The following is a 13,345-nucleotide window of genomic DNA, read 5'->3' as shown; positions in this document are numbered from 1 at the left end:
AAACACACGGCCTCACTCTAGGTCTAGTTGGGAGCTGACATGAAAGGATTTATAACCCTTGTGTTATAGTGTTTGAGGATGTTACACGATGTCAAGGAAGGGGTACCCCAGCCTGTCTGGGAACTCGGTAACACCGTCTCAGAAAATGAGGTGCTTGGGCCCACCTTGAATGAGGAGTAAGAAATGTTCACAGCACAGACTGGGGAAGAGCAGTGGGTAGCATTTCCGACAGGGGAAACCCTCTGACAGAGGCAGAGAGGTATGAGAGAGAAGAGGAGGTGTTTGGAACACCATGAGCCTTTGCTCTTTTCGAAGCACAAATTGAAACAAGGGGAGAGTGGCAGGAGGTGAGAGAGGCACATGGGGTGAACTTCTGAAGGCCCCAGTGCACCCCATTAAAGACCCGAGACTTAATCCCACTGCTTGGTTTCCTATTGCTGCTATAACAAATTCCCACAAACAGAGTGCCTTAAAACAATACACATTGAATGCCTTATAGTTCTGGAGGTCAGAGATCTAACATGGGTCTCATTTGGCTGAAATCAAGTTGTTAGTAGGTCTGCGTTGCTTCCGGGGACTTTGGGACAGAATCTGTTTCCGTGCATTTTCCTGCATTTTCTTCGATCCACGGCTCCTTCTTCCATGTTCAGGGCCAGCAGCACAGCATCTTCAAGTCTCTCTTTCTGACCTCTCTTTCCATTGTCACATCTCCCGTCCTGCCTCCCTCTTATAGGGACTCTTGTGATGACATTGGGCCCACCTGGATGATCCAGAATAATCTCCCCATCTCACAGTTTTAAACTCAATAACGTATGCAGAATTCCTTCTGCCATGTAAAGTAACCTATTTTACAAGTTCCTGGATTAGGAGGGAAGCGTCTTTGGGGGGCCATTTTCTGCCTGCTACACGCACATACCCAGATGCCAAGAAAACAAGACTCCCTGTCCTTCTGAAGGAAGGGCCGTGGGGAGGTCCTGAAATTATGACCTAAGGGTCATTTCTAGCCATATTCCAGAAATCCTGAAGAGTCAAGTCTCAAGGACCAGGACCTTCACAAATGGGGAATTAAGGGGGAGGGGGTTGGAGGGGCAGGGGGCTTTAGTCAGGGGCCACCCTGGCTCCACCCAGCCAGCTTAGGGTGAGACAGACGAAAAGCCTTGGAAGTGCCCTTACACCAATGTTGAGCAGTTCCTCCAGCAGCTCTGCAGGGAGGGCTTGGTCTGGAGGTGCTGGGGGGAGAGAAAGGAAAAGCTGTGCTGCTAGGGAAATGAGGGGGCCCTGAGGAGACATAGAGATAGTGCAACACTGCTAGGGCCAGTGCTAGGAGAGCAGCGCTGGCGGTCAGCGCCATCCACCCATGGCTGTACAGTGACCCTGTAGTGCTGGGCTCCAGTAGCTCCTGAGCAGGGTGTTGAGAGGACAGCACCCTGGGGAGGGGGCCTTCAAGAAGGGCATCTGACAGGGCGGTTCCTGGTCCGACCCAGCACAGGTCACATAGACTCCTGGTACCATGAAGGACTCATGCTGAGTTAACAGAGGACCCAAGAGGACTTGGGCAGAATGTGGTATTGAAATTGATGGCAGGATTTAGAATCCTATCTGAGATTTAGGTTACTTTCCATAGTCAGAGCTCAGTAAATGTTTGATGAGCAAACAAAGACATCCCAGGATCCCTGTGAGGTTCCCCACAGGTATCTCAGCATCATTTCTAGAGCTAAGGTCCCAGAGTGCCCAGCGTCCATCACTAGGACTCTTAATTATGAGAATCCCTAAGGGAAAAGAGGCCTCCAGCGCTGTGGCCTCCCCTGGCATCATGTCCCTAGCATTCGCCAGGAGGAGACAGTGTCCCACGGGCTCAGGAGCGTGTCCCTGTTTGTGAATGTTCTCTGTTCAGTCCCATCCCTGTTAAACTAAACCAGCCTGTGCATCCATAGACTGGTTCTCAAAACCAGTATCTCCTGAAAAACGTTCCCTAGGACCTCACAGTTGACAGTCTCTCTCATCAGCTGTGTTGAGGACGTGCAGTGTGGCACAGTGCCCTCGTTACAGCTGTGACTCTGAGGCTAAGTAGCCATGTGGACCTAGACAAATCATCCTCCTTCTGAGTCTTTCCTCATTTGTCAAGGAAAAAAGACAGATCGCAGACCTGATGTTCTATCATTTTTATTAATTTTTATTGACATTTGTGGTTTTCTGTTTCTCTGAGCCTTGATCACTGACTTGGGTTAGAAGTCCTCTAGAGGGAACAAACGTATGGACACAAGCAAGGAAGACAGGGGTGGGGGTGGGATGAACTGGGAGATTGGGATTGACAGGTATACACTAATTTGTATAAAATAGATAACTAATAGGACCCTGCTGTATAAAAAAATAAATGTTAAAAAAAAAAAGTCCTCTAGGAAGAACTGGGTTTTCTTTTTTTTATTTTTTGTGGTACGCGGGCCTCTCACTGTTGTGGCCACTCCCGTTGCGGAGCACAGGCTCCGGACGCGCAGGCTCAGCGGCCATGGCTCACGGGCCCAGCCGCTCCACGGCACGTGGGATCTTCCCAGACTGGGGCACGAACCCGTGTCCCCTGCATCGGCGGGCGGACTCTCAGCCACTGCCACCAGGGAAGCCCGGACCTGGGTTTTCAATAACAGTAAGCACACCATCACTCAACACATGAGAATAATTAAGAACAGCTGCATACAACTAAAACCAGCTTCATTTGAAATACAGTGTTCAGGTTACTTAACCCTGTTATAGCTCCTAAACTCTGGCTTGAGAATGTGGCTCTAGACGTCCACCTCAGCTCTGGTTTTCTTTGACCAGTCCAGCAGTGGGTTGGTAGATGGGTCCAGCCGATGGTTCTGTTTCATCAACCTGTCATCATCTTCCTTTGGCATTTTTTAAATGATATAACCTTTACATTCTCTAAACCTTCTGTCATTGCTGTCTGTGAACTTTCCAGAGTAAAGTACATTTTGAGGAGAGAATAGTTTGTGCATTTATCTATGATACTGTCATTCCTTGGTGTTTTTGAGGAAGAGTGAGAGAATGTGTTTCTGGGTGTGTAATTAAATAAATAACATGTGTTCTTTTATCCAACAGCTGAAGCAATGGAAGGCATTTGAAGAGGAAAACCAAACAGTCAGACGCATGGCCAAATATTTCAGCACTCCCAGCAAAAGCTTGCACACCCAGTATGGTGAGGAACAGAGTTGCCACGTTAGAGGAGAGAAAAACTCCATGGAGAGACTCCTCACAGAAGTAAGCGAGACCCTGCCTGCTGGATTCTCTATAAAGAACTCCAGTCATGCATTGGTGGGCCCCATATGCCTCATTGCTAACATTCTTTCTCCTCCCATTTCCCCAATTCCTAGCCATTCTGGTCTCCCTTAGCAGCAAGCAAAACCTCAACGTTTCGCCAGTGCCCCTCCCATTGCTGACCCTCACCCACTTCATTCATTCATTGGACAGATGTGTGCCAGGCATTGTGCTAAGTGCTGATGAACAAAACAGAATCCCTACCTTCATGGAGCTCACAGTGTAGTGGAGGAAATAGATATGGATCAAGTAGCCATATAGTTATAAATGGTGATAAGAATTATGAAGGGAAAAATCAGAGTGGGAAGAAAGAGTGGTGAGGACAAGGGAACCTAATTTAGAGTGGTTGGAAAAGACTCTCTGAGCTGAGAGCTGAAGGTTAACTACAAATTAGCCAGGCAAAGAGTGCAGGGAAAAGCATTTCAGGTGTGGGGAACAGCATTGTAAAGGCCCTGAGGAGTAGTGGATGCTAGCTTCTGCTGTGTGATACACTCTTTCTTTACATAGATTAGTGCCCTTGTTTCCAAGATCCTATGGGGCTCCTTACTGTCTTTTCCAGGTGCTAACTAGAAATCTCAATCATCCTACCAACCCAGAAAATTAAGAGATGTCTAAAGATGGGGAGGAAGGATGAATAGAGCTTCTGAATATCGCAGTAGCGCCAAGGCAGAGACAAGGGAGCCCCCAGTCCTCTTTCTTCTGTTCTTCAGCCAGATTTGGCACCTCTCCCAGAACTGGGCAGAGTGATGTGGGCTTGAAGAAAGCACATGGGAAAGCTTGAGGCTGCACTGCCTCAGAGAGGAGGCACGGGGCCCAGAGGAATTAGCCAGTTTTGTCACACTAACTAAATTATATTCCATATTTTTGTTTTAGTAGAGAACATACCTGAGTAGGTGCTATATGGGAAATTATGCTTTTTCATATTGGACTGACACTGGGTGCCAATAGTCCCTATGCGAAAGGATGGTGTGATGGGGACCTAAGGAACGTAAGCAATGAAGGGATTCAGCTCCCCAAGCACCCTCAGTCCCTCGCACCATTCCCTTGGTTCTGGACCTGTTTTTCCATCAGAGTAATACTTGTCCTTTCTTTACTATTTCTTTACTATCCTTTACTATTTCTTTACTATTTATCAAGCATTCAGGACCTTTTTTCAGAGCCAGATTTCTTCCCACCTGGCAAGGGAGTAGCATTGCCATTGATACTCTCTGAAGTCTTCAAAGAAACATTTTTTTTCAGCTAAACAGAAGGCCAGAAACTTGGCGAGAACACCCAGGATGGTTTTCATTCACAATCAGCTAATGTTGGAACAGCCAAGTGGCCTGACTCTTTAGCCTTATGGTAATTTGTGACGTTCTTTTTGTACTCCTGCCATGCTACCCTGTTTCCCATGCAGTGACTGAATCTGCTCTACCAAAAAGATGCCTTGAGTCTGCAGAGGCAGGGCCCTAATAGGGAGCAGATGCTTAGGTAGTAAAATGCTGGACTCCTGTCCCCAACACCCCACACCTGAACACCTTTCCCAGAGCAGGCCTGAGAACCAGCAGCCCATCCCAGAGCCCTGCAGCAGGCCTAGAGAGTTTCCGGTATCTGAATCCCCAGCTCCAGCACTGCCCAGTGGATGAACACAAGAATCTCTCCTGCCTCCGTAACCCCAGCTTCTCGGCTGCATTTCCCTCCTCTGCAGCCCCTCTGCTGCCCCAGTGTCCTCCTCCTACTTTCACACCATCTGGGCAGTCCATCTTCTCATTCTTGCCTCCCTTTCCCCATGGCAATGGTCCCCAAAGGCTGTTTGGGGCAGCATCCATCCCTGACATCCCAGGCTGTGTGGAGGCCAGCAGGTAGAACCTCCCCAGAGCTTGAAGAACCTCCCTTCTACGCTCTGCAGCAGAGGAAACTCACCTTTACTTTTCTTCCTTGGAACACAGAAAGAGGGGGAGATTCCATTTCTCCCTGTGGCCTGCACCTTATGAAACATGCCTGTGGATGTGTTGCTTCCCTGGGTGTGCCAAAAGTGATCATTAATAAGCTCGTTTCAGTGCAGCTGCCGTGGTCAGTCAGATTTCGGTCTCACCGTGGCAAGCCACGCTTCTGATTAGTATGCAGCCATGGTGAAAACAGAGTCCCACTTCCTTTTCTGTAAGAAGGGAGATTTACTGATTAGGCTGGTGTTTCTAAATCTGTCACCAGCCAGCTTCAGATGTTTGGTTTGCTAGAGAAGAGTATTATTCCCAACTCAAGGTTTATACTGTTTTCCTATACTCTAAGGAATTTGTGGGTAAGGCACAAAAAGGCAGCACTCATATGGTAGTTCTATCTGTAGTTTTTTAAGGAACCTCCATACTGTTCTCCATAGTGGCTGTACAGGGAGATCAGCTCGGTGCTTTGTGACCGCCTGGAGGGGTGGGATAGGGAGGGTGGGAGGGAGGGAGACGCAAGAGGGAAGACATATGGGAACATATGTATATGTGTAACTGATTCACTTTGTTATAAAGCAGAAGCTAACACACCATTGTAAAGCAATTATACTCCGATAAAGATGTAAAAAAAAAAAAAAAAAAGGCAGCACTCAGAGTTCACTTGCTGGGGTAGCTGTCATCAGCTGATGGCTCCCTCCCAGCTCTGTGAGGCGGTAGGGCCTCCTGAAGCCAGCGTGAGAATGTGCCATGTGGGCTTCACGAGGAAGGGCTGGTGAGGAGGAAGAGAGTTGGGGTTCCTCCAGTGCAGCCAGCGCAGTCACCCCCGTGAGATGCTCAGAGAGATACCTGGCACCACCCAGATATCACGAAGAGCCTGAGTGAATGTCTTCCTGTTACTCACCCGCTCTGCTCCTGGCGAGTCCTTGAGTCACCTACACTTCCGCGACAACGCCCAGCCCTTACCGCTCTGTGGCTGAGGAAAAGGGAGAATGAGCAGGCAGGTGCTCAGCTGCAAATCCTTCCGCTTATTCACCAGTTGCTCACTGGTTCGGAACTCCCTCCTGAGGATAAGAGAAGTCTAAACCAGGATGAAACTGGGAGTACCAATAATCAGAAAAATCACCTTCCTGCTTATAAGTAGGGAGCAGTAGGTTTGCCTTGGAGTTGCTGCCAGAGGACTCTTGCTGGACTGGTTTACCTAATTTACTGTTCCCTCAAAGGTTCACTTCTGGGCAACTCTTCCATATCTACTTGAGAAGAAACCACAAATTCAATTCATAGGCAAGTTGTGTCAGGAATCCGAAAGAAGGGAAACATCCTTTTACTTCTAGGGCATAATAAATGGACATCCAAATGCTCATCCTCAGCTTCCAAAGAGGATGACAGCAGAGAGGCAGCATTTTGGTATTTGGACAAGCACTTCTTATTATCTTCTCCAAACTCTCGACCCCGTGCCATCTGCCCCGAGACCCATCAGCTCCCCACGATGATCTCTCTCCTGCTCCACTGCCTTTGAACATCAGAAATTCCAGAAGGTGGACATCAGGTCTGAACCAGACGATCAGCTGCTGTAGCACCGAAGGATGCTCAGGGCACACCCACTGCTGTTACTCTTCCTCCTACTTCATGCCCCATGGTCCTGCAGTTAGAACAGGCACATCTCTGCAGCTGTCACCTGCCAGCCTCCCGGGCACTGCCTGTTTATCAACTGACAGCCATGCAGCAGGTAGGCAGCTCACCAGCAGAACTGCCCAACTTCATTTATCTTCTGGGCTCCCTTCTAGTTCTACTGAATCAAGCTATCAGGGACTTAGGCCCAATAATCCTTTTTTTTTTTTTTTTTTTGAGCTTCTCCAGTAATTCTGATGCCTGCACTCCTTTGGGAGATACCGACAGCTGATAGTGCCACATTGGTAGCTTTGGCCTCCTACCCGCAAGTTCCAGCCAAGGGAGGTGATAACACCAACCTGAGATTCTCATTCCCCCCTAAACCGCACCCCCTACCCCTGGCTCCAGTCTTTTCACTTTGGCCCAGGAATCTCCATCCTTCTTGTTCTTCCCATTTTCTAGGCTGTTTAACAAGTGGCAAAATGCTTGTTTCCCTATTCCTTCATTCCCTTCAGAGATGCCTCAAGGTCATCTGTATTTTGCAGAAGTATGATAGACCCAGAGTTGGGCCATCCCAAACACTGTTCTGACTGGTGTCCTGCAGAGTGACCTGACCCCCTGTGTTCTGAGCAAAGTTGAGCGGGTGCTGCAGCAGCCAGCGGGCAGCCAGACTGTGCCTCCCCTGACCGCCCTTCTCGCAGACAGTGCCACAGTCTGGGGATGTATGAGGAGACTGAGATCATACAGCAGTAAATCATAGTAAACCGTTACTGAGCACACGTGGCAGCTCTTGTGCCAGACGCTTTGTATGCATCATCTCATTTCACCTCACGGAGGGACCTCCTCAGAGCCTAAGATCACCAGCTAATACGTGGAGAAACTGGGATTTAAACCAGTGTCTTCTGATGCCACCCTTTCTCCAGCATGGGAGACAGTGTGAAAGCCCTCAGCAGCATCTTTTGTTGACGGTTTTGCTTTTGTTTTACAGAAAAATGCTGTGATTGAAAGCTTGCAAGAACAAGTAAACAACGCCAAAGAGAAGCTGGTGAGGCTGATGTCAGCTGAGTGCACCTATGACCCCCCCGAAGGGGCTATCCCGCCTGCCTCTTCCCACAGCAAGGACATCCTGGCTGCAGCCCCTCCCCATAGCCTAGCAGCTCAAGGGTCTTTGAAATGTCTCCCTGACTCTCTGAGTGACACCACCCCGGCCACCCAGGACTCCCAGAGTACCTCAGCACCCGCCTCAGGTGTACAAGGCGTCAAGGGGCCTGTGGAGGACACCAGCCCCTCACCGGGGCAGAAGGAGAAAATTGCTGCCTCCCAAGACTTTTCTGACCATTTAAATTTGGGCTGCAGCCAGAAGCCGCGGGCTGAGCAAAGCCAGGGTGTGGAGAGAAGAGACCAGGTACCCATGGCCCTCCAGCAGGGTCTCACGCCAGGTGGAGAAGGCTCTGTTCCTCAGAGACAGGGGCAGCTGGAGAACTCAGAGGGGCCCCAAGCGCGACCGTCAAGGGTGAATTCAGTGATCAGGGAGAAGCTTCAGGAAGTCCTCCAAGATCTGGGCCTGGGCCCTGAGGCTCCCGTCCCCCGTCCCCCGTCCTGTCCCCAGCAGCCCTGGAAGAGCAGTGCCTGCTGCAGCCCCCAGAAGATGCCCCTCTCCAAGGAGCTGGGCTTCAGCCCGTACATGGTGAGGAGAAGGGGCGTGGCACAGCGGGCTCGCTCGCACTTGCCAGGTTCTGTGCCCTCCTCTGTGGGGCGTCGGGTAAACAGGGCTGATTCTGGGGCACGCACTGGGCGAAATGTGCAGGACAGGGACAGCCCCTGCCTGGACCCCCAAACTGCAGATTCCAGAGTAGCAAGACCCTCTTCCAGGAAGCCTTTACTGCTCCCAGCTCCTCAAGGCAAGGCAGACTCCCCGGAGGGCAGCAAACAGTGCCAGACAGAGCCCCAGGGAGCCGAAGGGAGCCGCGCAGCCCTTTCTCACCAGCCTTCTGGTCCTGGCCAGGCACTGTGCCCCGCTGCCCCACGCCGAGCCAGAGCCTCGCCAGACCTGCCTGAGCAGCGGCTGCAGCGGTCCCCAGTGCCCCCAGGCTGCCCTTCCCTGTCTCCTCCACACAGCTACCTCGACACAGAATCCAGCAGCTCGGATGAGTTCTTCTGCCGCTGCCACAGGCCCTACTGTGAAATCTGCTTCCAGAGCTCCTCTGATTCCAGTGACAGTGGCTCGTCAGACAGCGACCCTGAACCTGCTGGGAGGCTGGCTTCCTGGGAAAAGCTGTGGGCCCGCTCGAAGCCTGTCGTGAACTTCAAAGATGACTTGAAACCCACACTGGTGTGAACAGCAGAGCAAGTCTGGACGTAGAGCTCTGTCCGGGACAAGCCGTACCATGGCCTGTTGTGGCCTTCGGGGAATAGACCAGTGCCTTGCATTGGACCAGCCCTTACCATGTTTCAGCTATGCTCACTTGAGCACTGTGGTACCTGGAGCACTTCTCGATCTATACAAAGAGGGGTATTGCCTGTCTTGTTCCTACCTCATGGCATTCCTGTAAAAGACTCCAGCCGAGTGCCCATAAAGGATACCCTTGGATAAAAGGTGCTCAATGAGCACAGAGGGTCTTCTGTCCTGGTCAGCCTATAATGTACAGAACTCTTCATATATACCCGATGGATGGCTGGGTGGACAGACAGATGGAGAAATGGAAGGAAAATTTCTGCAGAACCAGAGTTGTGAACTGTGATCCACCAGACTGGCTTTTTGGCGGCAGACCTGCTAGGAAGGCGTCTCCTGTGTCTTTGGGTGGCCCGCTCTCGGCAGGGGCTTGTTTTGTTTCTGCTCAGCTTTGTGAACGGCACCACCCCTAGGTCCCAGCTTCCAGCCAGACTCAGCTCAGAGCCAACTGTACACCTCTATTTGGTGTTCATGTCTTTATACCATTGTGGCACCTCAGCATCATCCCTGAGACAGTCAGGTGTCCATGGGGCCACAGGTGACCCAGATCTCTCTCCTGGGCTCAGATGGCACCGGAGGCCCACCGCATTGACTTTGCCAGTGGTGCGGTTTTGCAATAGCAGGAAGCACGCACTGGCAATCTCTGTTGAGGTTGGGGAGGCCCTATTGGTCAAGAGGATGCCAACTAGGGCTACATGACCACTGATGGCTACATAAACCTAAAAACAGAAAATGGGAAAATAGAAAGGAAGAAATGGGGGAGAAGGTAGGAAAGAAAACAGGTTTTGAACATTTACCTTGAGTCTAGCATGGTACTTGGAAATATCAAATATCGGTAATTCCTTATGATAACCCCATGAAGTAGATACTCTCGTTCCCACTTTTACAGATGGAGATGATGAGGCTTAGAGAACTGAGGTAGCTTCCCCAGCGTCACATTGCTGGAGAGGGGCCCATGTAGCGGCCCATGTGAGACTTGGCCACAGCTCACAGGACTCCAAGTGGGTAGACTTCCCTGGGGCACATCTCTTCACTTGTTCTTCTGGGAGTGGCGGGCAGAGCATGGCAGGCCAGACAGCAAAGCGGGGGTAGTGTAGGAAGCTGCAGTGCACTCACCCTGCAGTCCAGGATGACAAAACTGGGCCCCTCACCTCGGGAAGCAGCCCTCCACTGCCTCAGGGGCCCACTCACACCTCCCACGGCAGCTGGGGAGTTGGTGAAAGATAGGTGCCAGGATCCCATCTGCTGCCAGAGCCACACGGAGAACACAGCTGGGTCCACTTCACTTGTTGCTGAGCTAGTTGTTGTTTACAGGCTGTTCCCTGCCTGTTCACTTGTGCGTGCATCTGTGTGTGTACTTATGCTGGTGTGCAGGAGTTTGGGCCTCATTAGGTATGTCTGGAGGGGAGCATGTGGCTTTAAATGTCTCACAGAAGATGTATCACAGACTCTTGGTGGACCTTGTGAATCTCCAGACACTGGACCAGGAGGCCCTCCTGGTAACACAGCTTCTTCTATTGTCTACTTTTAAATACAAATATCATAATTTATTCTGCGTGTGGGCTTGTAGTTTCTGCTTGTGCTGTTTGTATGCTGTCCAAGTGAGACCTTAATAAAAGAAATGGCTCTCAAGGCAAGTCTCTTCAGAAATTGTAGTTTGGGGCTGGGGAGGAGGGGCACAGACAAGACTGAACCACCCAAAGGAGTGGAAATGCAGCAGCCATTAGGGTTGCTGCTGGCTTACCCTGGGTTCCAGGTATATCTTCTACCACACTTCCATCTGTAACAGATTCTTCTGTGGTCTCCCCATGCAGCTTCCTATCCCAGAAACACCTCCCCCAGTGGGTAGAGGAAACTCTGGAGACCCTCAGTTCTTCCCACCCACTGGGGATCCTGTGTTTGGGCTCCACCTCCTTCAGCTCCTTTCCTCCCAGTATGTCACTGCTAGCAGCCTACTGTTCAGTAGTGTGGAATATGCAGGCTCTAAACCTGGCAGTGCTTCTCTCACTCTCTCTGCTCCTACACCCTCAGTTCCCTCATCCCAGCCCTTCCACATCTCCATCTCTCTTCTGTCTAGACTTTCTTTCCCCGCTTTGTGCATCTTGTGAATGACTCATCCCTCAAGGCTCAGGTAGAGCGTTCCCAGGTAAAAATGACATCCCCTAGTTAAATGAAGAAAGATGTTTTGGGGACCATGCTTCACACCTAGTTGTATAGAAGCTTCTAGCATCCATTTTTCCTAGAATGACTTTGTAACACTTGCTAGACTTTGTCGAAAAGATGGAGAGTCTACCCTATATTTTCCTTATTTATCATTTGGTTTGAAAACTGTATGCCAAGCACCACAACTTCCTGCCCCAGAAAACCGTCTCCAAATCTATTGCTTACTGTGTACTACCTCCGCACCCACTGCTCACCAGCTTCTTCCCTAGATCTTTTACTCAAGACCAGCTAATCCAGTGATGAAATTCTTGGAAGGATGAGTATGCCATGACTTCTGGCCTGCTCTTGACTGTTACGCTCTTGAAGAAAGGGCAGAAACTTGGTGCAAAGAAATCCTAGAGAAGTAAACATTGCCTCTGCTGTTGTCATCGGGGCTGTGCCTGTCTCTGTTGGTCGTAAGGTCTGGCATGAAGCCCAGCCTGCTTCTTACCCAAGTATTTGTTGCTTTGCTGATTGAAATCTTAGGGTTGGAGGTGTCCATCCTGATCCCAAAGTCTGCCCCTGTCTCTGGCCCGGGTCAAACTCTCTTTCCTTAAAGGATCAACTTGGCCTCCCCGGAGCTCGGGAGAAAAGAGCATCAGATGTAGGAGGCATGTTTTTAACGAACCATTTCACTTTGAAAACGGTAAAGAGAAAAGTTAATGCACATTCCACAAAAATCTCTTCTGTATCTATATTTATTTTATTATATTTAGATGTGTCTCCTTCACAGATTGCAAGTTCCTGAAAGCACTGAGTGTGTCTTCTGCATCTTTGTATCCTCAAGAGTAGCCATCAGAGAGCTTTGCACAGAGTATGAGCCCAGTAAATGTTTGATGGATGGATTTCTGGGCAGATAAGTGGATGAAACAGAGGAAAACAAACAAAGGAAGGCAGAGAACCTGTAATGCAGCAAAAAGGGAGGCAGAGCCATCTGGCTTCACTGCCTTTCGATGAGGTAAGAGCAAGAAACAACATCACTGAAGAACCCAGAAGTAACTGAATTCTGAAAAAGACAGTACTTTAGGTCTCTTAGAGGGAGGTGAGGTAGAGTGACAGAGTTACTGGAAGAGAAACAAAGTTACTGTGTTAAAGGTGTTCTCTTAAAGATGCTTTCCTCACAGGCTTGTAACTAAGTAGCCAGCAGTACTAGCAGGAGGACAGTCTGTTCATCTTTCTCACCATCATCTTCCTGAGTCCCCTTTCCCAGAGCCCCAAACAAAGCAGTTGTCTCTGTTCCCTCTGGCTGCTGCACGTCTCCCAGTGACAGCCTCTGGGCTTTGTTAAGGGAGGTCTTAATGCAGAGATGGCAACCTTGGGACTGAAAGCAGGAGAGAGGTTACTTGTCCTCAAGCTTTGCTCTTCCTCACATCTGGTACCCACTCTGATCTCTTCCTCCGTGAATTGTTTCTGATGTTAGCATCCCCAGCCAAACTGCATTTGAATAAGGGAACATCTTAGAATGTTCAGTTCACTATCAAGGTCACAAAGAGAAAAGAAATGCCAGTGTCACGAGGCAAAATAACCTGTTACGAGTTTGACAAGATCTGGGGTCAATGCTTCCCAACCCTTTTCATTCTTTGACTTACCTTTGGATGTCTAAATATACTAGCAAGACACGTAGGTACAGAGAATGAGTGCTTGGGAAGGGCCCTGGAAAGGTCTGTGGGTGACTAAGAGAAAAGCAAGAGGGCATGGAAAAAGGAGGGAAGGAGGGCAAGAAGTGCAGAAAACTGAGAGAGAGATGAAGGAGATGGGGTGAAGGAGGAAGACAGAGAACCAAAGGCACCCTGCTTAGCTTTGTCCGTGGACATTGTCTCTCTTGTAAATGAATGTGCTGGTTCCGGTCCGAGCT

At 49.8% G+C, this 13,345-nt stretch overlaps 1 protein-coding gene across 2 annotated transcripts in view; it reads left to right on the top strand.

Moving 5' to 3' along the window:
- GPR156 (G protein-coupled receptor 156) overlaps positions 1–9,174 on the top strand; it is a 58,537-nt gene extending 49,363 nt beyond the window's left edge. For both annotated transcript variants that reach the window (XM_060009906.1, XM_060009904.1), the window contains exons 8-9: positions 3,094–3,252; positions 7,825–9,174. In XM_060009906.1, coding sequence (XP_059865889.1) covers positions 3,094–3,252; positions 7,825–9,174 — 1,509 coding nt within the window. The remainder of the gene's footprint in view (positions 1–3,093; positions 3,253–7,824) is intronic.
- Positions 9,175–13,345: the final 4,171 nt, after the last annotated feature.

Source organism: Delphinus delphis, chromosome 4 (genome assembly GCF_949987515.2).
Source record: "Delphinus delphis chromosome 4, mDelDel1.2, whole genome shotgun sequence".
Classification (NCBI taxonomy): domain Eukaryota; kingdom Metazoa; phylum Chordata; class Mammalia; order Artiodactyla; family Delphinidae; genus Delphinus; species Delphinus delphis.
The sequence above is the reverse complement of the archived record's forward strand: the minus strand, read 5'-3'. Positions and strand labels throughout refer to the sequence as shown.